At 39.9% G+C, this 22,206-nt stretch overlaps 3 protein-coding genes across 3 annotated transcripts; all 3 read right to left on the bottom strand.

The window, feature by feature from the left end:
- Window positions 1-6,924: 6,924 nt before the first annotated feature.
- Window positions 6,925-10,549, bottom strand: LOC131322869 (replication protein A 70 kDa DNA-binding subunit B-like). The gene is made up of 7 exons (XM_058354418.1): window positions 10,435-10,549; window positions 10,227-10,351; window positions 9,628-9,706; window positions 9,389-9,521; window positions 7,812-7,969; window positions 7,625-7,733; window positions 6,925-7,542 (listed from the first exon to the last, which is right to left on the bottom strand). The coding sequence occupies exons 1-7, from the start codon at window positions 10,533-10,535 to the stop codon at window positions 7,237-7,239; spliced, it is 1,011 nt and encodes a 336-aa protein (XP_058210401.1). The 5' UTR covers window positions 10,536-10,549; the 3' UTR covers window positions 6,925-7,236.
- A 787-nt stretch (window positions 10,550-11,336) lies between these two features.
- LOC131323769 (uncharacterized) lies at window positions 11,337-13,208 on the bottom strand. Its single transcript, XM_058355612.1, has one exon. It carries the CDS (start codon window positions 13,206-13,208, stop codon window positions 11,337-11,339), a length of 1,872 nt encoding a protein of 623 aa, XP_058211595.1.
- A 72-nt stretch (window positions 13,209-13,280) lies between these two features.
- LOC131323768 (uncharacterized) lies at window positions 13,281-14,654 on the bottom strand. Its single transcript, XM_058355611.1, has 2 exons — window positions 13,731-14,654; window positions 13,281-13,595 (listed from the first exon to the last, which is right to left on the bottom strand). The coding sequence occupies exons 1-2, from the start codon at window positions 14,652-14,654 to the stop codon at window positions 13,281-13,283; spliced, it is 1,239 nt and encodes a 412-aa protein (XP_058211594.1).
- Between the last annotated feature and the right edge of the window lie 7,552 nt (window positions 14,655-22,206).

The raw sequence follows: 22,206 nt of genomic DNA, 5'->3' as shown, positions 1-22,206 counted from the left end.
TTTGGGCTATGCTTGGTCCAATTGATCCAGAAACGTAGACGCAACCCAATCTGCATCACATAGGATTCAAGATGGGTGACTCAAGTGGAGAGCCGCTTTTGGTGTATTGTGCGATCGAAGGATATCTAACAAATTGAAAGAACAATTTTATAGAACTCATATCCGACTAACGATGCTATACAGGACAGAGTGTTGGCCAATCAAAAAGTAACAAGTGAAGGGTTGTCCAGCGAATCAACTGAACCGTCGAAACCGACCAATCTACCCGAACCGATCTGTTCGTGAACCAAACCGAGGTATGTGATGGATGGATGTAGATGGAAAAAAACAACAATCCGCTGCGAGCTGATTAGGTGCAGATTGGATCCGCCCAATCTGCTCAAACCACTTGATCTGCCCAAAGTAAAAAATAAAAAAATGTGAGAAAGAGTTAAGCTCCTCATAATAAACTATTAGCCCCACCAAAATAGTACTGGTAAATTCGACAGTACTCCATATAGCATACTACTTGTTATGGACATAGAAATTTCAACGTTATATCAATAAAAAAAGCTATTGGCTCGTCTTGGGGCAATACAGAGTGATATGATGTTTTATTGTGCTACTTTACTTTTTAAATTTTTGGTATTTATAAAAAATAAATTACAGGCTTAAATCTACCCAAACTACAACCGAATCGATCTGACCGAACAACGCTCACGGATGGGTGGTGGATGAGGTAAGTATGAATGTATGTGTTTTGCTCTCTAATTTTTCGGTTTCAAAGAACTTTTTAGAGTACATATAAACGTGCTTTATTTTAAAAAATGTTACTTGAGTAATGTAACATTTTTACAAATGCAAAGTTTTGAAAGCTTTTTAGATTTTTTTGAAGTACTTAGGTTTTTACAAATCCGCCCAAACCGATCAAGCAGAACTGCCTATACCGCAAACCAACCAACCGAACCGTATAACACTCACGGATGGTTGCAGATGGAGAAAACAACAACTTGGTGCATACAAATCCACCTAGGAATCGAACTAATCGGCCCAAAACTGAACCACAAACAACCCTAGATAAGTGTAGCTTAAATGAGGAAGTTGAGATAGATGTGCGGTAATACTTGGTGTTATAGAATTAGAAATGAAACTATTCTTGAGATGATAGAAGTTGTACCTATACAGGATAAGTTGATTAGAAATACATTAAGGTGGTTTGGATAAATTTATCGTAGACTTGGAGATGCAGTAGTAAAGAAGAGTGACATGATAATAGTGGAGTCGGGTTAGGCAAAGAGGAAGACCAAAACTACTTTTGGATACCATGATACGGAATGACTTGGGCTTACTAAATCTAAGTGAAGAGGTAGCTCCACACAGAACTCCACAATAAAAAAAAAGAGAAGAAGATTCATGTAACTAACCCCAATTGATTAGGGCACAAGACTAGGTTTGGTTTGGTAAGCTACATAAATGATAAGAAAAGATCATTTGCAACGTACTCCTCTCTCTCTCTCTCTCTCTCTCTCTCTCTCTCTCTCTATATATATATATATATACACATACACACACACACACACACACACATGCACACACACACACACACACAAATATAGTTAGATTCAAAAGTTTTTTAGGGTTGGTCAAAATCATGACCATTGTCCCGTACATTGAACATGTGAATCAATCAATATCAATACATATTCTATACAAATTAAGGCATGAAAACATTGTTCCATGCATTGAACGGGTTAATCAATCTATAGCAATAGCAATCGTCATTTAATCAATAATCTATACAAATACTTTTGAGCCGCAATCTAATTTTCCAATCCTAAATTTTTTTAATTTCTAAAACCTAAAAAATACTCACATGCCAATTACTGAAAATACCTGATGGAAACAAAAAAAAAAAAAAAAAACACTCCCATGCCAATTGACTTCCACGTCCATACTCCCATAGTACGTCCCATGCCACATGTTCAAAGCCCCAGCCCACTATCTAACACCTTTCCGCGTTCTTTTCTTCCACTGTTTTTGTGGTGGCCTCGGTTACCGTCTCGGTAACCTTGTCAAATGGTTTGAACCAATGCCCCTTGAGGGTCTGACCCGCAACTTGGTAAAAGTTAATGGTCCCGACCTACTGTTCGGTTTAGCGCTTGATGATAAGACCTCTGTGCCTTCTTCGGTAACTATCAACAGCATGGAGTGTATCTGTTCTGGTGTTCCTGAAGCCGCCTAAGAGAGGTAGTTACGCTAGATGGGGCCCATGAGGATTGTCCGGCAAGCGTAATCATTAGGATCAGATTTGACCATGTGCTCCGTAACCGCTTTGCCCCACTCGTCACATATGACGTCACCCGAGACGATTACCCAAGCGTACCCTCCACGTGCTAGCTTGGAGGCCAAGTAAACCTAGGTCTATAAATACAAATAGATACTCACTTGGAGAGGTATCCCGTTATGCCCTAACCCTAGACCTACATTCTTACCCTGAGATCTAACTTGATCGTCAGAGGGTCACTGGGCTACTCCAGCCCTAGTGACTTATTGCAGGTCCAGCAGCAGGAGCGCGGAGCCGCGGAGGAAGGAACCTAACCTAAACCATGGTCAAGGTCCCGTTCAATCCGAACCCCTACGATTGGCGACTCTGCTGAGGACCTAGCCGCTTTCTCAAAACGTTCATTTCCTTCTTTCATAAGAACTCCGTTCAAGTTTCCTCTATCGATGATGGTGGTGGTTAAACATCTATATCCTAGTGACACCACCCTCGAGCTCGGCAATCTCGGGGACCATAACCTGGTCTCTGGTGGAGCCAACGCCCAGGGGAAAACCCACATGTCCGTCGAAATCAGGGCCGGAACATCGACACCAAACGCATGCCCATCCTTCGAACTCCACACCTACATCAGCCACCTGGAGCGGAAGATCGACGACCTAACAACGGTCGTAGAATGAGACAAGCACGTCCGGGACGAGTTGGCGGAGATCAAGCATCTCCTCCAGATCTCCCTATCTCATTCCTCTGGGAGCCGTGGCGGAAGAAGAAGCCATCATAGCCCTCCCCGCAGTCCCGAAGGAAGCCACCTGATGGAGCACCGACCTTGGCCCTCAGTCAAAGACCATCTTGAGCCACCAGGTGAGAAGGGTGGTCGAACCGAAAGGGGTGCGTGCCATAGTGAACATTCTCGTTCTCCTAAGCAATTTTGAGGGAAACCATCCGCCTTTGAGAGGCTCGAAGCAGGAAGCGTCTCTGCCTCCTCCACTCATTCGGTTCGAATTGGTAAGGGGCAACGTGAATCCACCCCTAGCTTTGCAAGGGCTGCCAAGGAAGATAACGGCCTCCTGGAGTTCCAGACCAAGAGATACACAAGCGTCTGAAAAATGGCTGAGCCAAAAGCCCTATCATCTCACACCCTAAAGACACCTGTAACAGAAGCCCAGTCACCGAATGCCTTGAGCCTTCCCTCGAGATAGCTACCGAAAAGACCGCCACGAATGCTCCGACCAGAAGTCGGCAAACGTCGTCCCGAAGAGAAAGGAGTATGAAAGGTTGGATCAGCTTGTCCCGAAGAAGCGTACAACGATCGAGCATCCAGACAGTTCAGACCATTCGATCCGACCTCATAGCGGCACCAGACTCGAAAGACTCACGACCTCTCCTTTCACAAGAGAGATCGACTCAATCACCCCCCCCCCCCCAAAAGGGATTTACCCATCCTAAATTTGCCAAGTATGATGGCAAGACCGAGGCGTGCACTCATCTGGTATAATACAAACTTGTCATGTCTCTGTTCCTCCTAAACGAACCTTCGGACGATGCCTTCTTGTGCAAGGTTTTCCCTGCTAGCCTCAGGAACCTGGGCCTCATATGGTTTAACCAGCTCCCCACCCGGTCAATCTCCTCGTTTGACTCCCTCTACGATGCCTTCATGGCTCAATTCGTCACGAGCAACAAGCACGAGAAGGAGATGAATTCCCTCCTCACCCTCAATAAACGAAACGATGAAACGCTCCACCAGTACGCCAGTCGCTACTGGGAGTTGTTCAATGAAATAGAAGGCTGTGACAGTGTCATCTCGGCCTGAGGATTCAAGCTCGGTCTCACTTCCCAGGACGAGCAGGTCTATGACGACCTTGCCTGCCACAAGCCCAACTCCATGAAAGACCTCATGGCTCGCATCGAGGGCTGGTGCCAACTCATCGAATCCAAAGCTGAGAGGGGCATTGGGAAGCCCACGAGCTCAAAGACAACGTCTGCCTCGGTGGCTACTCTAGCTCCCGTACCTATTTTAACCCCTAAAAAGCAGGTCAACAACACCAAGCAGTCCCCGAGGAAAGGACTGAAGCCAAGCAACTTCAACGCCGTCTTTACCACTCATATCTACCGAATTATCGACCAAGTGAAAGATCAGCCTTTCTTCTCCTTCTCGAACCAAAAACTCGGCACCGAGAACGGGAAAATCAAGAACCCTATCGTCCGATGCAGTTACCACAACGAGCAATGTCACTTTACCATTGCCTGCAAGCCCTTCAAGGCCTACTTGGAGCAGCTTATCGTAGAAGGCCATCTCGGTAACTTCATTGACCACGAGAAGATCGGGGCTCGAGCACAGTGTGCCGAAAATCATACCGAAGAAGAAGTTCAAATGAACCATGTTATCCATGGCCCTCTGAACTCTGAAGCCGCTCGTATCATCTGTACCAAGCTGAATGGCGCCTCTTTTTTCAAATAGGTCATGTTGGCCGGTCCTGAGCCAAAGTGAGCCAGAACCGACAATGGCTCCAAGTGGACCATCACCTTTACCGAGAAAGACCTCGACCGTGTCCAGCTCTAGCATAATGACGCCCTCGTGGTCACGCTACGCATTGGAACCTTTAACGTTCGGCCATCCTCGAGGACCAAGGCAGCTCGGCCGAGCTATGTACTATTCTCTGTTCAATGATTTGAAGATCTCAGACACCGACCTCCATCCGTCTAAAGTCCCTCTCATCGGGTTCAACGGGGCTCCGGTATGGCCCCTTGGCATGATCACTCTTCCCGTCCGTGCTAGATCGATGGTCCTTGACATGGAGTTTTGTGGTGGTCGATGTTCCTAGCCCTTACAACGTAATTGGCGGGCGCACCTGGCTCCATAAACAGAAGCCTATCACCTCCACTTATCACCAGGTGGTCTGCTTCATTGGCGCTAATGGACGCCATGAGGACTTGTATGGAGATCAAACCGCGGCCAAAAGGTGTTATGTCAACTCGGTCCAAAGTAGTAAGCAGACTTCCCGGGTCAAACTCATTGAGGTTCCCGAGGTCCCAATTTTGGACAACGTCGGCAGACCGGCCGACGAGAAAGCAATAGAAGACCTCGTCACCATCCCAATCACCAAAGACGGTTCCCGTTTTTCCTTGTTGGTTCCTGACTTAGTCATACCGAATGGAACGAGATGGTTGACTTCCTCAACAAGAACATAGAAGTATTAGCATAGATCCTGGATGATATGCCTGGGGTCGATCCATCATTTATCTATCACGAGCTCAACATTGATCGAGCCAAACGCCCAATTGTGCAAAGAGCAAGGTGATCCTCCCCGGTCCATTCCGAAGCTGTCATTGAAAAGGTCAATCGGCTTCTAAATGCGAAGGTCATCCGAGAAGTGCAGTACCCCAGGTGGTTGGCGGGTCTGCGTCGATTATTCCAATCTCAATGATGCCTGCCCGAAGGACTTCTTCCCCCTTCCGCAGATTGACCAGCTCGTCGACGCCACAGCCGACCATGACCGACTCAGTTTTATGGATGCCTACCGAAGCTACCATCAGATTGCCATGAGCAAAAGAGATGTCGAAAACACGGCCTTCATCACCCCCCATGGAATCTTCGAATATCTCGTTATGCACGTATGCCCTTCGGCCGGAAGAACGCCGAGGCCATTTTTCAACGAATGATAACCAAGATATTTGAGCGTTTACTAGGCGACACCATGATGGCTTACATTGACGATGTGGTGGTCAAAAGCATGCTCGTCGGTAATCACCTGACCCACCTCGCCGAAGCCGTCGAAATCCTCAAAAAGCACAAGCTCCACCTCAATGTCGAGAAGTATGCCTTCGGTGTCAGCTCCGGTAAATTTCTTAGTCACCTCATTTTTTGACGAGGTATTAAAGCCAACCCCGCTCAACTACTTGCCATTGAGAAACTCTCGGCTCCCCACAACAAGAGGGATGTTCAACGTCTAACAGGCATGGCCGCCGTCCTGAATCAATTCATCAGTCGCTCCTCCGACAAATTTCAGCCATTCTTCGCCCTCTTAAAGGGCAGCCGACGAAGTTTTTATTGGACAGAAGACTATGATCGAGCCCTCAGCAAATGAAGACTTACCTTTCCGAGGCCCCACTCCTCGTCACGCCTCGGGACTAGGAGGACTTGTTCCTATACCTAGCGGTCTCTCCGCACGCTATAAGCTCAGTGCTCGTCCGACAAGACGGATGGGAACACCAACCCATCTACCACTCCAGTAAGACAATGACCCTCGCCAAGTGTAAAATCCTGACTTTTCTTTTAAAAAAAAAAGAAAAAAGAAAAAAAGTAGTAGTTTAGTCACGTGGTCCGAATAGGAACCCGACACACTATATGAGTTACTCAACGTTGGGATTTTACCTTAAAAATCCGACACCGCCACGATGACCCTTAAATTATTATTAGTCTGTGTTGAATTTTTGGGATTTTTCGAAGACTGAAATCCGAATGCGTACGGACCGAAGTTGCGACGAACTGACTCACCATACCTTTCACCTGTTTCTTCCATATTCCACCGATATATATATATATATATATATATATATATATATATATATATATATATATATATATATATATATATATATATATATATATATACACTAGGTGCATTCCAACGTGCAAAGCACGTTATTCATGCCCATTGTGTAGAGTGGTTTTGATTTTTTGTGAAATTATGGATCTTGGTGATCATAGAAAAGGTTATATGAATAAGTTTGGTTAAGTGTATAAGCAGAAATAGCTAGCTGTAGTAGTTCTACTTTAGATAAGTTTTTGTGTTCAACAAAAGGGTTGAAGTTTTTTGGTTACTTGGATCACTTTGGCTACAGGTTTTTTTATACATTTGCCAAAGGGTTATACAAAGCAAAAGTTCAGACAAAGGGTTGCAGTCTGATAAAGCAAAAGTTCTTGGTCTGCCATTTTTTTGTGCCAAAAGATTGTGAAGTGCTGGAGCATTGGAAGGTGATCATTTGTTGTTGCTGGGGCTGTCTGGAGTTTGGCCAGTTGCTTCGGAGTCTTTTGCTGGGTTGGTGTCTATTGAGGTGCTTGAGTTGGGGTCTTCTTTTTTGCTTCTCTTATTTGGAGTGTTTGGTGGTAGGGTAAGGAGTGCTTCTGAACGATTTTCTGTTTCTGTGTTGCTGCGAAGAGAGATGGCGTGGACATTGAATTTCAATTGACTGATTCCGGCATAGTTGTGCATGTAGGCTTTCAAGGTGATGATGCATTTCTTTGGTTCAGCTAGCATGTGAAGCACTGGAAGAGCAAGTTGGCCCTGTATTAAGTTGGTAGTTAGATAATTTAGTAATGTAAAGTGGCTGAGTTTGTTTTTAATGAATGAAGTATGTTGTGCTTACATCAATTGCATCTGTTGCTGTAATGTTATAGAATTCTGCTGCAATCTCTGAAAAGACTGCTGCTTGTATTGTTCCAGTTGGGTCTGTGATCTGGATGTTGAACTTGATCCTGTAAATAATGGAAATTTAATTTAGTTTTGTTGTTGTAAATGAGAAATGACATGAAAGTGGAGGGAAGGTTTTGTACTTTGTGAGTGGTGACACTTTTTGGTTACAGTAGTTGCACCAGAAGTCTGCGTTTCCATATGCATTTGTTGCCTTTTTGCAGATTGAGCAAGCTAGGTAATAAAAGGTTTGTCCAAAATCAGTAACTCTTGCCACAGCTTGCACATTCAGGTATTGTGTCTGCATAAGAGAGAAAATGACATTGCAATAGGCTTTGTTATTGAATGGGTTAGTATGCATGATGTCAGGTAAAACAAATGAGAAATTGTAGTGTAACAAATTTAGAGCATGAAAATGTTCATTGAAACAAGAGGGTAGTAGTTTGACTGATAAATGCCTAAGATTAAGTTTTCTGCAACAAAAGGAAGAATGTGAATCAAATAGGGTAATAAGCAATAAATGGTTGCTTGGGCCAGGTCTTGCTTGTAGGAGCCAAGGTGTAATTAGTAGAGGACATGGTAGGTAAGGGGAGAGTTGTGAGCCAAGTTGCTAGGTATGTGGTGTACCTCTAGGGAATATGCAACTGTTAGAAAAGTATTAAGCGATGGCATACACCCTAGGATACTGTTTAACCTTTTTTTTTGTGGGATATAGTATTTTCCAGATGTGTAAACCTGATGGCTAAGTTCTAACCAAATGCAGGATATGTAGCTTGTTGCCTTGTTAGTGAATAATCCAGACAAATAAAGGGGGTGTTAAAAAATTGTGTGACATATGTGTTGAAGGTCTTGCTGGATAACAAAACACAGCTTGGTTATGAAAAATTTGGAGAAGAATTTAAAAAGGGGAATTCCATGGGCTTAATTGGATTCATGGTCATGTTCAGTGACAAGCCAAGTAACTCCAAATTTTTTGCTTTGCCGCTAAAGTTTTGCTTTGTTTTTCGACAAAAGCATAAGAGTTCATAACTGCTTCAGCGGCAAGTTAATCTCTAAATGTATATAGATATAGTGATAGAGATAAACACACACAGAAATATACATAGAGTAACATACACATACGCATTGAATTAGTATCATCTCAGATACCATAACCTAAGTTTAAATAGAGTAACCAACTTCAGGAGCGAAGGGTAATTACTAACTCAAATTACTGAATACATCCACCAGCCGGGGTTCTAGCAATCATAACACGTTAACACTGTTAACAACATAGGATGTCCTTAGAGTGTCCTCTAGGGGACGCCCCAGCAGCTTAGGTTGTGTAACCTGTGTTCACCGGACAAAGAAACTCAAATCCAAATTTCTTTAAATATCAAGACTGAATAAAACAGACGCAAAAAATGACAACTGACTAAACTGGAAAACCACCCTTGGCTCCAACGCATCCCTCCTTGTCAACTAAGTTACAAAAATTGAATGGTGATGAAATTTCTGCAGAGAACCTGGGATTGGAAGTACTTCTAATGCAATGGAGTATTTCAAAGGATAACTAATAGTCCTGTATATTAGCTTCCAGCTGATACTTTTCTTTAATTTGTTCTATGGTTTGGTTTGGGCAGTTTTCATAAGTGGAAATCTATCATGAGAAATGTTAAAGATAAAGCAAAGTACATAAACATTTGTCATTTGTAGTTTTGAATTTTAGTATTTATAGTACCTTCTCTACTGATATGGGTAGGTTGGCAATTTTGATGGTATCATCTTCTAGATTTTCGTCTGCTTTTGGTATCACAATCTGTGCTGGTTCTGTTGCTGCTACTTCTCTGAGTTTTTTGGTGTTCGCTATAGCCCTGCAATAGTTCGAAGTAAGTTAGTTGAATATATAGTTGGTATTCTTTGAACTGAGATAATAATGTTGGGGTAGACCTTCTATTATTTAGGTATTATGGTAGTTACCATGATTGTAGCGCAGCTGCTTCTGGTATTACTGTGTCGAAGATGAAACTTGATGTGTTCCGTGTTGCAAGTGTTTGACCTGTAATTGGATAATTGTGTGAGAGGAAGAGGAACGCGTCGAATGAAGTCAGAAAGAGGAGAGGCTTAAAGTACTGAATATCTAACAGGAAGGGTACTTACGAAGTCATAAATGGAATAATTTATTGAGAAAATACAAGACCAGGCACAAAGCCACTCAATTACAACTTGAGAATATCAAAAGAAATGCCTCAGTTTTCACAGAAACTCCTAGACATTGTCTTTGATTCCCCTAAAACTCAGAGCTTTACACCTAACATCAGAAACGATCCTTTCTACAATAGATAAAGAGCTGTTAAATACATTCTCATACATCCTACTCTTCCTTTCTCTCCAAATGTGGTAAATAGTAGTAGCCCAAGCAAGCTTCTTTAAAGAAATGAAAAAAAGAGTTCCCTTTCAAGGAGATAGACCATATAAACTCATGGCTCCAAAGACGAGGGAACCTTCTCAGACTACAAAAAACTAAGAACCTTTCTCCAAATGGTAGCTTTGAATGTTGTAAGTAAAGATGACAGTACCATAGTATTTTGAGGTTTTCAATCGCAGATCAATTGCCACTGGGAACGTGCCTGGTAAATTTGCCATTGCAGGTGCTTCATATTCTGAGAATTGGTCCCAGAGTGATAGAATTGAAGGTTGAAGGCTAGCAAGATTCGATAGCAATGTGATCAGCAGCATTAGTTATATGAGTAGGAGCTAGTATTAGTGTTTTTATGTACCATTTACCTTTGGTCAATGATTCGAACATCCACGACATATGAATGGTTTATGAATTTGCGTGGTCCAACATTCAGAATTACAAATAGCACATCTGCAATATGATGCATATACAAATCATTTATTATTTATTTGAATTCCTGAGTATAGAGGCTTACCTAGTTTTGGATCAGGTTGTCTGATTTGTTGGAGAGCAGCTATTGGAGTGAAGTTGTATTTTATTGTCCTCATTGTGAGTCCATCAATCTGCACTTCTTCAACTGGTGTGCGTGCGTTGATTGCCAATTGATTCTTATTTTCCAGAACGTGGAAGATTTCTAGAGTAGCAGTAACACCAGCATTTGTTATGGAATATGTATGGTACAACTTGAGTGAACTTTCCAGAATTCTGATGTTGTAGCCAAAGATTGTTGCTTGCATTTTGTTTTCCTGTTCAATGCAGGAGGTTTTTTTGCTGTAAATTCATATAGTATTTATATTTGTGTGTATGTAAGAAATGATTATTGCACTACTATGAGTATTACCTCTTTGTCTTGCAACATGATCCTTTGATATAGGGAGAGCTTGTTCTTGACATTCTTGGAATGTTTTTTTCAATCACCATGGCCTGAATTGTGTAGTTTTTGCTTGTGAGAGTGACATCTTTGAGTGGTATGATATTTGGAGCCATCGAGACCTGTCAAACTAAAATGGATTGAAGCACGTAGAGTAAATAGTTAGATTAGAAATGAATGGCATTAGAATTGAGCAGAATAGTATGATGAGTCAATTGTAAAAGCATAGCATGACAGAAAGTAAAAGGCGAGTAGTATGGAATCAGATAGATAAATGAATGAATGATATGGAATATACCTTTATGTTTGTTTAGTATTTATCTACATATGCTTTTTATCGTAGCTTATTTGCTATAATTATATGCAATTAGCTTCTTGTAGCAGCTCTTTGTAGACAATATTCTTAGTGCGATAGTGGGGAAATGCCTCATTTTCTGAGTGCTTCACATGGACTCGTATTTTGGCTGCTGTTGTTGCTCGAGATAAGGCAACATAGAGCTGCCCATGAGCAAATATTGGCTCATACAAGTATATACCGACTGTACTTAATGTTTGACCTTGGGCTTTATTTATGGTCATGGCGAAACATGTTCTCACAGGGAATTGTCGACGTGTGAACTGCACTGGGTAATGCTGAGGATCATTTGGCTGTAAAGGGATCCTTGGTATGAAAATCGTAGTGCCTTTTCGCTCACCTACTGCTATTTGAGCAACAATCAAATGAGTCTTGAATTCTTTGCATATTAATCTTGTGCCATTACATAATCCTTGGGAAGGATTTATGTTTCTAAGTAGCAAAATGGGGCTATTCTTTTTCAATCTCAGATGATGAGTTGGCATTCCCTGAGGTGTTACGGAATTTAGAAAGTCAATGTAGAGCCCTTGTTGCGTAGGATCAGATGCTTCGTCGAAACTTAGGTATGTCTGCTCTTTCCCTGGGAATTTGGCAATGATTGCCTCATTAATTTCATCAACTGCCAGGTTTTTGGGTGTGAGGATGGCAGAGTTGGTTAAAGAAAGTGGATCCAATGTGTGTAGATCAAAGGAGGGGAAAACAAATTGGATTAGCTGGTCTAAAGGTTGCATTCTTGTGGTTGGCTGTAGGATTAGGGTTGGTGGTAAGTTGATTTCTCCTGCGTCATTCTCTTTTTCCTGACCATTTCCAACTCGAAGAATGTATGCACTGAATGCTGGATCAGCCTTTGCTCGGATATTTTCCTTTAGTTTGAATTTGACGAGTTCTGGCCATATGTATGATCTGACTAAGCTTGCATTAATGCAATCAATCCGTGTTCCTTTAGGTATAACAGGTAATACTTGCCTGAAATCACCTCCTAAAACAACAACTTTTCCACCAAATAATGTATCATTTTCTGTCAGATCACGTAAGAGGTAATCCAAGGCTTCGATTGACTGCTTTTTTGCCATTGATGCTTCATCCCAAATGATAAGGACAGCTTGTTTAATAAGAGTAGCCAGACCAGATTGCTTTGAAATGCTACAGCAGAGTTTGCCATCACCATTTATTGGGACTTTGAAGCGGGAATGAGCTGTTCTTCCATTTGGTAAAATTGAAGCTGCAACTCCAGAGCTGGCTGTTGCTAGTGCAATTAAATGTTGTGAATGAACTTTTGCAAGTAACGCTCGGTAAAGGAATGTTTTGCCAGTACCTCCAGGACCATCGATAAAGAAGCTTTTGGGAGCTCGATTGAGAACAGTAGAGAGAATTTCATTGTAAGCTGTTGCTTGTTCTACATTGAATAAACTTGGGGCTTGTAGATCATCTTCTGGTATCTGGACATTCATTTCATCCTGTACTTCTCTTGGTACTATTGTCTTTGTTGAATCAGATGTAACAAGATGAGATAATTGGAAATCATGTAGCTTTTTGCCCATAGATTCGAGCTCTGCATTTAGTGCTTCGAGTAAAACCTGTCGTGCAGCATCTTTGGTCAGCTTTTGTATGGAGACATAGTCTTCTATCATGTCATCTTCAAATTTGAAGAATAATTCCAATGGATTCACTGGAGCACAATAAACGAGAATAGTACAGAATAGTTGTCGTAGTGATAATGGCATTTGATATAAGCATGCTTCCTCCATACACTTTTCATTGCTGTTATCATCCTGTAATAAACCATGACTAATAGCTGCTTCCCTATATGAATTGAAGGTGATTCCATTGACTGTTTTGAGATGTGCATAGGAAGTAGGTGCTGGGATGTACATGAGCAGGAGTCGAAGATAATATCTTTCGCCTTCAGTTGGATTTGCCGTAACAATTCGCCCAATGACTTGTTGCTATTTTCGCTCTGTCCACGTTCTGGATGAAGCAGTCCATACAAAGTGTTGTGGAAAGTCTTTGTATAATAGCTTCAATGACTTAGCTTTATCATTGTGCGCATTCATCCAGAAAAACTGTGTGAGCATTGTTCTTGACATGAATTCATTATCTACTATGTTATGTAGATTTGTATCCTTCTTTAATGGCATCAATTGGCAACCTTCTAAGTGTAGCTGCAAACTGATGACAGCTGGTCGGATTTCGTGGAGTGCAAATCGATATATTCGCCATATTGCCTCTGGTGGTGATATCCGTCTTGCAGCTTGGAATTGCTGGATTTCGTCAATGTCTTGAGGGAATTTTGATGTTGCCAAGCGATAGATAATCTTGTCATGGCCCTTATATATATATATATATATATATATATATTTGTAGAGATATTTAACTGCCTTGATAGTAGAGCATACTTCGACATTAATATGGCAGTCAAATGTTGCTAGTAAATAAGGATTGTATGGGACAACCCATCTGTTGTCGAGCATTTGGCCACGAATCTCCACTACTTCACCAGTTAGACGTCTTCTATATATTGGATAACCATCAGAATCAATAGTTGTTTCTGCGCAGTGACTTCTTGGATAATGATTCTTACACTTTCCATTTTCCATGCATGTTCTTCTCATATCCAATTCTCCACAGGGTCCATGCATCATGTGTTTTAAGACCATTGCATATAGATGAGGGTACTTCTTTTTATCTGGTATTTCAGCTGAAATGAATGCATCGATCTTATCAATTGTGTCAAGTTTGACGAGCTTTTTAAGAATTATCAACATATGCACATGAGGGAGACCCCTCTTTTGAAATTCAATGACAAATGTATATGCCTGAACTGGACCAAAGAGCTGATTCTTCACTATTTCTTTCTGCAAATGCTCAACTTTACTTCTGAACACTCTAGATAGCAAATCTGCTCTGTTCTGTGCCTCTTCATGTGCTTTCATTTCATCCTTTATCTCTGGCCAATTTGGATTACATGTCATTGTTAGGAAGAGATTAGGTTTTCCATACCTCTCTACCAAAGTCATGGCATTTAAGTATCGCTTTCGCATATCCCTTGGTCCTCCTATAAAAGTACTCGGGAGAACAATGCGTTTCCCAATCTTCGCAGGGTCAGATTCACCATGTCCAATGCTATCGACAATGCCTTGGTATAAATCTGCTCGGATCTCTTCTTGCCTGTTTCTGAAGTAGTCTAACCTGGAAGTTTCAATCTTGACGTACATATCTACTGTAAACTGATGCAGGAGACGTGCGGATTCTAATAGTATTGAGTTGGTATTTCTTCTGATTTGCAGTCTGAACGCATAAAATTCTCGAGCTGAAACCATATTCCCTTTGTGTTCATTTTCCTGTCGGACTAAAGCAATGAAATGAGTTCAGTCTTGGCATTAGTTGAAGATATTTGCTAGTTTGATAAGATAATGAAATGAATCTGAAAAGTAATGAGATTTACCTACTGTTTCATTTGCAATTAGTTCCTCTGCTGTTGATGAGTGTTGTGGCAAGACTTTCCCTTGGCCCAAACAAGATTGTGAGATAGTTGATGGCTTAATCTTTTTGATTCCCTGATGCCATCCTGGTTCACCTAATGGGAACAACAGTGGATATTGAAGAGAATCGTAACAACCATAATAATAACTAATTTTTTGAGTATGGCCATCATGTTTATGAACAATTATATCACGCTCTTGCAATTCTGGAGTGTCTTCATTCTCTAGTCAGATCGCAGCAACTTGCGGTACAGTTGGCGGTAAAGCAGTGTAGTCTTGTACTTGAGGATCAGCTCTCAATATGATTTGGCATTCATCAATGTTTGGTAGATCAGTAAGACTACGGAAAAACTGAGAATATGGATTTGCTTGTAAGAGATCAATCAAGGTTGAAATAATACGCGGCTGCAATTTATCTTTATCACCTCTCCTGAGTTCAGCTTCTCTTTGTGTGTCGTAAAAATATAGCTGTAGATATGAGGGCATTTCTCCAGAAGGATAGAGACTATCGATAAAATGGTAGATCTGTCCTTGTGCCCGGAAAGTATAAATTCCATTAACTCGCTTTGCATATACCGGATCTAGATGCACTCCCATTGATGTAAATGCCAAAATCTCATTGTATGGCTTTATGTATTGAAGGAAATGAGCTGAGTCTGGCCCTAAACCTAAGTATAACTGTTGGAGCTGAGGAGGAATAGCAATTGGATAAAGGGAAACTTCTCCACCAGAGCAACAAAATTTGGATGTTTCGTAAGGAAATCTTTTGGCACCACAATGCCGACAATCTTGCACATTTGGTAATCTGTACGCTTTAGTTGGTATAGATCGCTGTGGTGTTGTTTGTGTAGGCATCAAAGGGTCTACTGTTATACCTATATTTGAATTTATTGAATTACCAATTGCATTGTCTAAATGAATATAACAAAGGTTTGTGATCATACCTATGGAGACGTCATATACCATACCTATACAAAGTTGAAAGGTCAAGTATTAAATCTATATCAGTAAATGGAATTTTTCCATTGAACAAACTATATATAGAGTTAGTAAGTATCACACTTTGGGCAGGATTTGTTGAACTTGATGGCAGTGCAATACAATCCATAGCAGCAGAATTATAGGTATGTAGAATGTCCTCATCGTTTGAAGTATTCTCTGGTACATAGCTATGGCCTAAGCTTGATTCAATGTTTTCTTTTGTACTAACTTGTCCTTGTATTTCAACTGGAATGAGTGTATTTTCTTTTCTGGATCTTCGTTCTGCATACAAAGCTCTCCTCCGTGCATTTAATCTGTCCTTTTCTTCTTGTGGTAATTCACAATATGGTCTTCTCACACGCTTGTTTTGAGACATTTATGTTTAATTGCTATCAAAATATGATTAGTTTAGTTACATTAATATCTTATGGTAATTCAGTCCTAATTGATTGTTCTTATATGTATATACAGATCCCACAGTAACATATATGAACATGCATATGTGCTCTGAACATAATAAAATTTACAGTAGGTTAAATACAGATGCATGCTGTAAAAGGATATGAAATAGGCAAAATTTCATTGTTTGGTAAGAGAAGCAGAAGAGAAGAAGAATACATGTACCAGAAAAGTCGAAGGAATGAGTAACAGATATGAACATGCATATGTGCTCTGAACATAATAAAATTTACAGTAGGTTAAATACAGATGCATGCTGTACAAGGATATGAAATAGGCAAAATTTCATTGTTTGGTAAGAGAAACAGAAGAGAAGAAGAATACATGTACCAGAAAAGTCAAAGGAATGAAGATTCGTGAGGAGAACTTCACTTGTCCAACAGCTGGCTTAGTACCAAATGACAGTCGACATTTTGTTGCATGAGTTAGATGAAGAACTGAATATTTCACAGAGATTGTTTTGTGCAAAGAGTGTGGGTTGTGTTGAGTTCTTTCTGAAGGTAAACAAGTGGACTTATGAAGTGCAAGAGTAAGCAACAAAAGTAAAACGTGGCAAGAGTTAAGCATGTAGACAGAAAGTGCATGCCTAAGGTAGAGTATAAACTTGATATTCTTCAAGAGGGGGTAGCAGATAGTGGAGGTAGAGTATAAACTTGGTTTTGCTTAGGAGGAAGGAGATAGTGGAAATGTAAAGTACACGTGGTAGAATAGCAAAGTAATATTCCTCAAGGAAGCTACAAAGTGAGAGCCCAAGCTTCAATTGCTGCACGTGAAAAGAAAGCAAAAGTAGGCCTCTGTATACCAGTGCATTTTTTTTTTTGGGGGAATGTTCTGGCATTATATAAAGTGAATTTCACTTGTTTTCCTGTGATATATTGTTTGATAATCTAGCTTAAATTTTGATCTTTTCCATGAAAAATCAATGCCGAATTTCAAAATAACCCAAGGGAATTCATAGCTTCAAGCTCGTAGCAAAGTTACACTTAATTTTCTGCTGATCATGAGGACACTACATCAGCTGAAGAACAATGCTAAGAATCTTACTTTTTGTCTGCTTAATGGTTTTATTCATGTCATACCATTTACCAATAGGCCTAACACTCGTGAGAAACATATGAAACCTGCTATCCAAAAAGAATGGATGCTAACAATGTTAGTGTAATATTTTGTTTTGTCCTCCATTTAGAAGTTTCAAAGTTTACTGTATTTTGCTCTGTCCTCAATGTACAAGTTTGAAAGTTTCTTGTTCTGTATTCTATATTCTTTTGGATCCTTTGTCATTTTCTTTTTCCATGCTTTAGGTGCTTTCCTTTTTCGTTTTTCTTTTGTCTATGATCTCAAGGAGTTCAGAACATGAGTCTTGTAGTGTCCATGCCAGGAGAATAGAATTAAGTAAATAAAATTAGCCAAGAGTAAATATAATCCACAAAATGAAGATATATTAATACACTTGTGCCCAAATACCATAGTTTAGCCAGATACATCTCCATAAGTTTTGATATTCTTTGATCATTACTTTCCAAAAGGTAACATAGTGTTTCAGAATTTGCCTAGAAGAATTCCTGATGGTACAAAATACAAGCCAGATAGGAACAGAAAAATAAAGGAGCACTGCTAGGCTTGCTAACAAAAACATAATCGCCCAAAGATTCTTCATTTCTTCTATCATAACATCCCAGTGTAAGATTCTTCATTCCTTCTGTCATAACATCCCAGCCTATGATTCTTCATTTGTTCTTTCATAGCATCCCAGGAGTAGCAGACATAAACTTCAAACTAAAACCAATCATAAATCCTTTCTCTATCATTTGGAGAGTCTAGAATCACAACTCTAACATCAAGGTTTGGTAACATAGCAATAAACACATAATCATAAAGCTGAAGCTGGAGAGCATCCAAGAATGCATTAAACATAGGAGCATTCAGGTGTGCATTATCAACAGATATGGACCAAGTTCTATTCCCCATTCGAACCAAAATAAGCTCCAAATTCAGATCTTCAAGCACAAGCTGAAGCCTATTTTGAAATTCATGCATAATGCGTACGTTTTCTAAAATTATTAAGCCTGTAATATATCCAATAACAACGATACATAAAGACAGCTTATTGAACCATATCCGCAGATAATTTGTTTGTGGCATGCACCAATATCCAGATTTCATGAGTGGCAAATTACGGTGCATCATTGATGGTAGACAAGCAGTCATAAAATTGCCTAATGTTTTAAATAGCAGTATTAGCATAAACTTTACTAAACTTACAGAGGAGGAGGATATATTGACCAAAATCAGAAAAATGGCAAGTGAAAAATTGACCAAAACTCTCTCTTCTTATAGAGGAGGAGGATATATTGCCAATTAATCATCATGAACTTTGAACTCAGGGATGTTTTTTCCAAACTACTACCTTCAGAAGCATGGAATGTCCGCCAATGGTTATTCAGTAACATTGTCCAATCATATGAAACTTCGGCATCATTTTGATCAAGAATTATTGCATGAAAAATCCACTTCCGCTCACACGCTAAAATTAGCTTGTAGTTAGTTGTAATAGCGTGAGTTGTACGGAACTCACGCCAACCATTCTGCATTACACCATTCACAACTTGAATAGGCCAAGCCTTACATCCATGTTTTATCAAAATCCAAGTAGTCCTACCGATGCCTTCAAAAGAATAGCGTAAACCTTGAGGTAATAACTACACAAGACAAAGCATTATATTTGTAAGAATTCATAGCATGGCAATGACTATCTTCAGTAATCATAGGAATAAACTGAGCAAGCAAACAGACCATGGTTGGAGCAAATACATGAAGCTGAGACATATGTTTAATATACCAACACCTACAAAATACAAAAAGCACAAAGAATATGAAAATTCTAAGCATTTGGAATTTACAAGAATACCATCACATTTTCATATGCTAAAGCTTCATGCATCCGTAAATTATAACCTTTATATTATATCTTGAAGTAAGGAGATACCTGGAGTACTATAGCGCATGAAGGAATTGCGCACAAGAGCATCCAACCATTTGACTAAATCATCACGTGCAGCCCATTCCAAATTCTCATCCAAGCCCAATATATCCCTGTACTCGCGTACAAAGAGACTAAATGCTTTATACTCCAGGTATCCAGGACGTGGATACCTCGCGACAGCGGCAATCACCTTTCGGCCTTCAATAGGGAAAAGGCAATAGAAGCCTCCATGTGGAGTTTGATGATTCCGATGCTTAACATGCAACCACTGGCGAAATGGAAGACGCACAACCATGCTATTGAATCATAAAACGAAAGATTTAGAACTCATTGAATATACTTTGGAATGAAGACATATATAGAAATTCAATCCATACAGCTAACTATATTAATAGTAACTCCATATTACTCCTAACTCGGCATCCACAAATGTTAAGTTCACAGGGAAAGGCAAATGAAAAGATTAAGTTCACGGGGGATTCCATGCAAGCCATGAATATACTTTGGAATGAAGGCATATGTCGAAATTACATCCATACAGCTAACTATATTAATAGTAGCTCCATATTACTCCTAACTCGGCATCCACAAATATTAAGTTCATAGGGAAAGGCAAATCAAAAGATTAAGTTCACGGAGGACTCCATTCAAGCCATCAACATTCCAATCTTCATATCTAGCGAACAGGAAATCATACAAATAAGAAACAGAGAGCAAAATTGGGATATATGTATTTTCCTATAGGGGACTCCATGCAAGTCATCAGCACAGAGACTACAAAATCACGAATCACAAAACCTAAATAACACAAACCAACTGAAACCCAAGAACATTACCTGCTCGCAACGGTAACAACTACACCAGCATGAAAATCAAACAAACAGAGACGAAAACACCGACCAGATCAAACGGCAAACATCGTTCTACGGACATCTAATAACCAGCAATTCAGAAATTTGCATGCAAGCTTCTCCCTCTGTTTATCAGAGCATGCAAGCTTCTCCCTCTGTTTCTCCTCTGATATATATAAACCGCTCCAAACCACTCCACTTAAAGCCACCTGTCGAGTCCTTACCACCACGTAGCTCGCTACATGGCACAAGGGAAATAACCAAGGCCACTACATGGCACAAGGAAAATGACTGATTGCCCCAACATCCCAAAAACACAATCATTCAAATCAAAGGCTAAATTTGTCCAAATCAGAAAAATGGCAAGCGAAAAATTGACCAACACTCACTCTTCTTATAGAGGAGGAGGATATATATATATGTATATATATATATGGGTAATTATCAATTAGAAGTCAAAACAAAGTAAAAAAGAAAAAGAGAATAGTAAAGGAGAGAGAGACTCCTGTACCTTTCACTTCCTCTGCCGAGATCCACCGACTACCATTCCGTTTGTTTTCCGGAGGATTTCTATAGCTTCTATTGGTAATCTTTCTCACCTATTAATCTATTTTACAGTTAGTAATAAGAGATATGCATACTGTTTATAATAGAAGTAGATTTGGGGCAAAATTTCTTATAACTCTCACACATTCAACACAAATATCGCAGAGAAACGGCAGCCATGGTTGCCAGCCATCTCGACACCACTTCGGCCATTTCCCTTCACCTCAATCTCCAACATATAACTCTCTCTCCTCGCACTCGTCATACCTGAACCTTTTTGTAATTTCCTTACCAGTGAAACACCCTTTCCGGCAAAGCGTTCGGCTTTAGAACTCGCCGTCGTAAATTGATTTAATTAGGTTGTTTACAGGTGTTACTCTGACTGTTATAAGCCCTAAATTTAGGAGATTAATATAGGAGTTTGATTAAGTTAATTGAAAAACTCTGGTAATCCTTCGTACCAATCCTAACTGATGAATTCTTTTTCAAACTTATACCTTATTTTTGTACCCAAAGCTTTTAGGAATGATGATAGGTTAATTATATATTTCCTTTATAATAGAACCAAAAAAAAAAAAACATAACAACAATTCTTATGCCGACCTAACGACGTAATGAAGAAATTTAAGTCAATTGCTAAGTCAAGTTCAACAAAGTGTGGCAAGAAGTAATTCGTGATACATTTTGTATAGGTACCAGTGCCTTGAGCTAGTTCGGTGCCACGTCAAGTTAGACGCATCTTTTTTTGTGAGTTACGTATACCTTAGTTACATGTATTTTTCTAAATTTTTGGAAAGAAATGCCATTGCTTGTTTTGTTGGAAAAATATGGGAATTGAGCTTCCTACTTGCTTTATTTGATGTTAATGCATGCAATGATTGGTTTACAAATCTTTTGTGTTACAATTAATTTAGACCATGGCAATATGTTTTGGAAACTTGAATTTTACTTCTTGTTAGTACATGCTTGTGATAATATGAATCATTCGAATGGTGTCTCGAGCGCTAGGGGACATGTAAAGAAACTAGCAGTGTGAAGTAATAAGGTAGGAGATGTAGCCAGGCATCACCGAGTAACGATATCTTACTACTCTTTAATGGGGTCGCTCCCCAACCGACTGGCAAAAATACCGTTGAATGTTATTATCGCTTGAATTTGCAAAAGTGAAAGGGAAGAAGAAAAGGGTCCATCTTTTGGACAAAAAAATTGAATTTATGAATCAAAATGCATGTTACTGGAAAATTTGATGAGAATACTTGAAATGTTGCTTGGTTCTTAAACTATTTTTTTAACCAAGGTATTTCCATGGTCAAACTTGTAATTTTGGTATACGTTTTTCACCCGAGCTTTGGCTTGTGAAAACTTTTTTTTAATTTTCTAGGTTATTGTAAAGTTGAGGGCCGGATGCATTATTTGGTTAGCTATTGTAAATAACATGTCTGTAAAAAGGAGCAGGAACGTTGTGTAGTTTTGAGACAAGTGATATTGCAAATTATGCTTAGCTATGTTGTATTGACACTCTGGAGTTGTATGAATAGATGCTTCTGCTGTTTCTCTTTATATGTTATTT

This window comes from Rhododendron vialii, chromosome 4a, assembly GCF_030253575.1.
Source record: "Rhododendron vialii isolate Sample 1 chromosome 4a, ASM3025357v1".
Lineage (NCBI taxonomy): Eukaryota > Viridiplantae > Streptophyta > Magnoliopsida > Ericales > Ericaceae > Rhododendron > Rhododendron vialii.
This window is presented reverse-complemented; position numbering and strand designations above follow the sequence as displayed.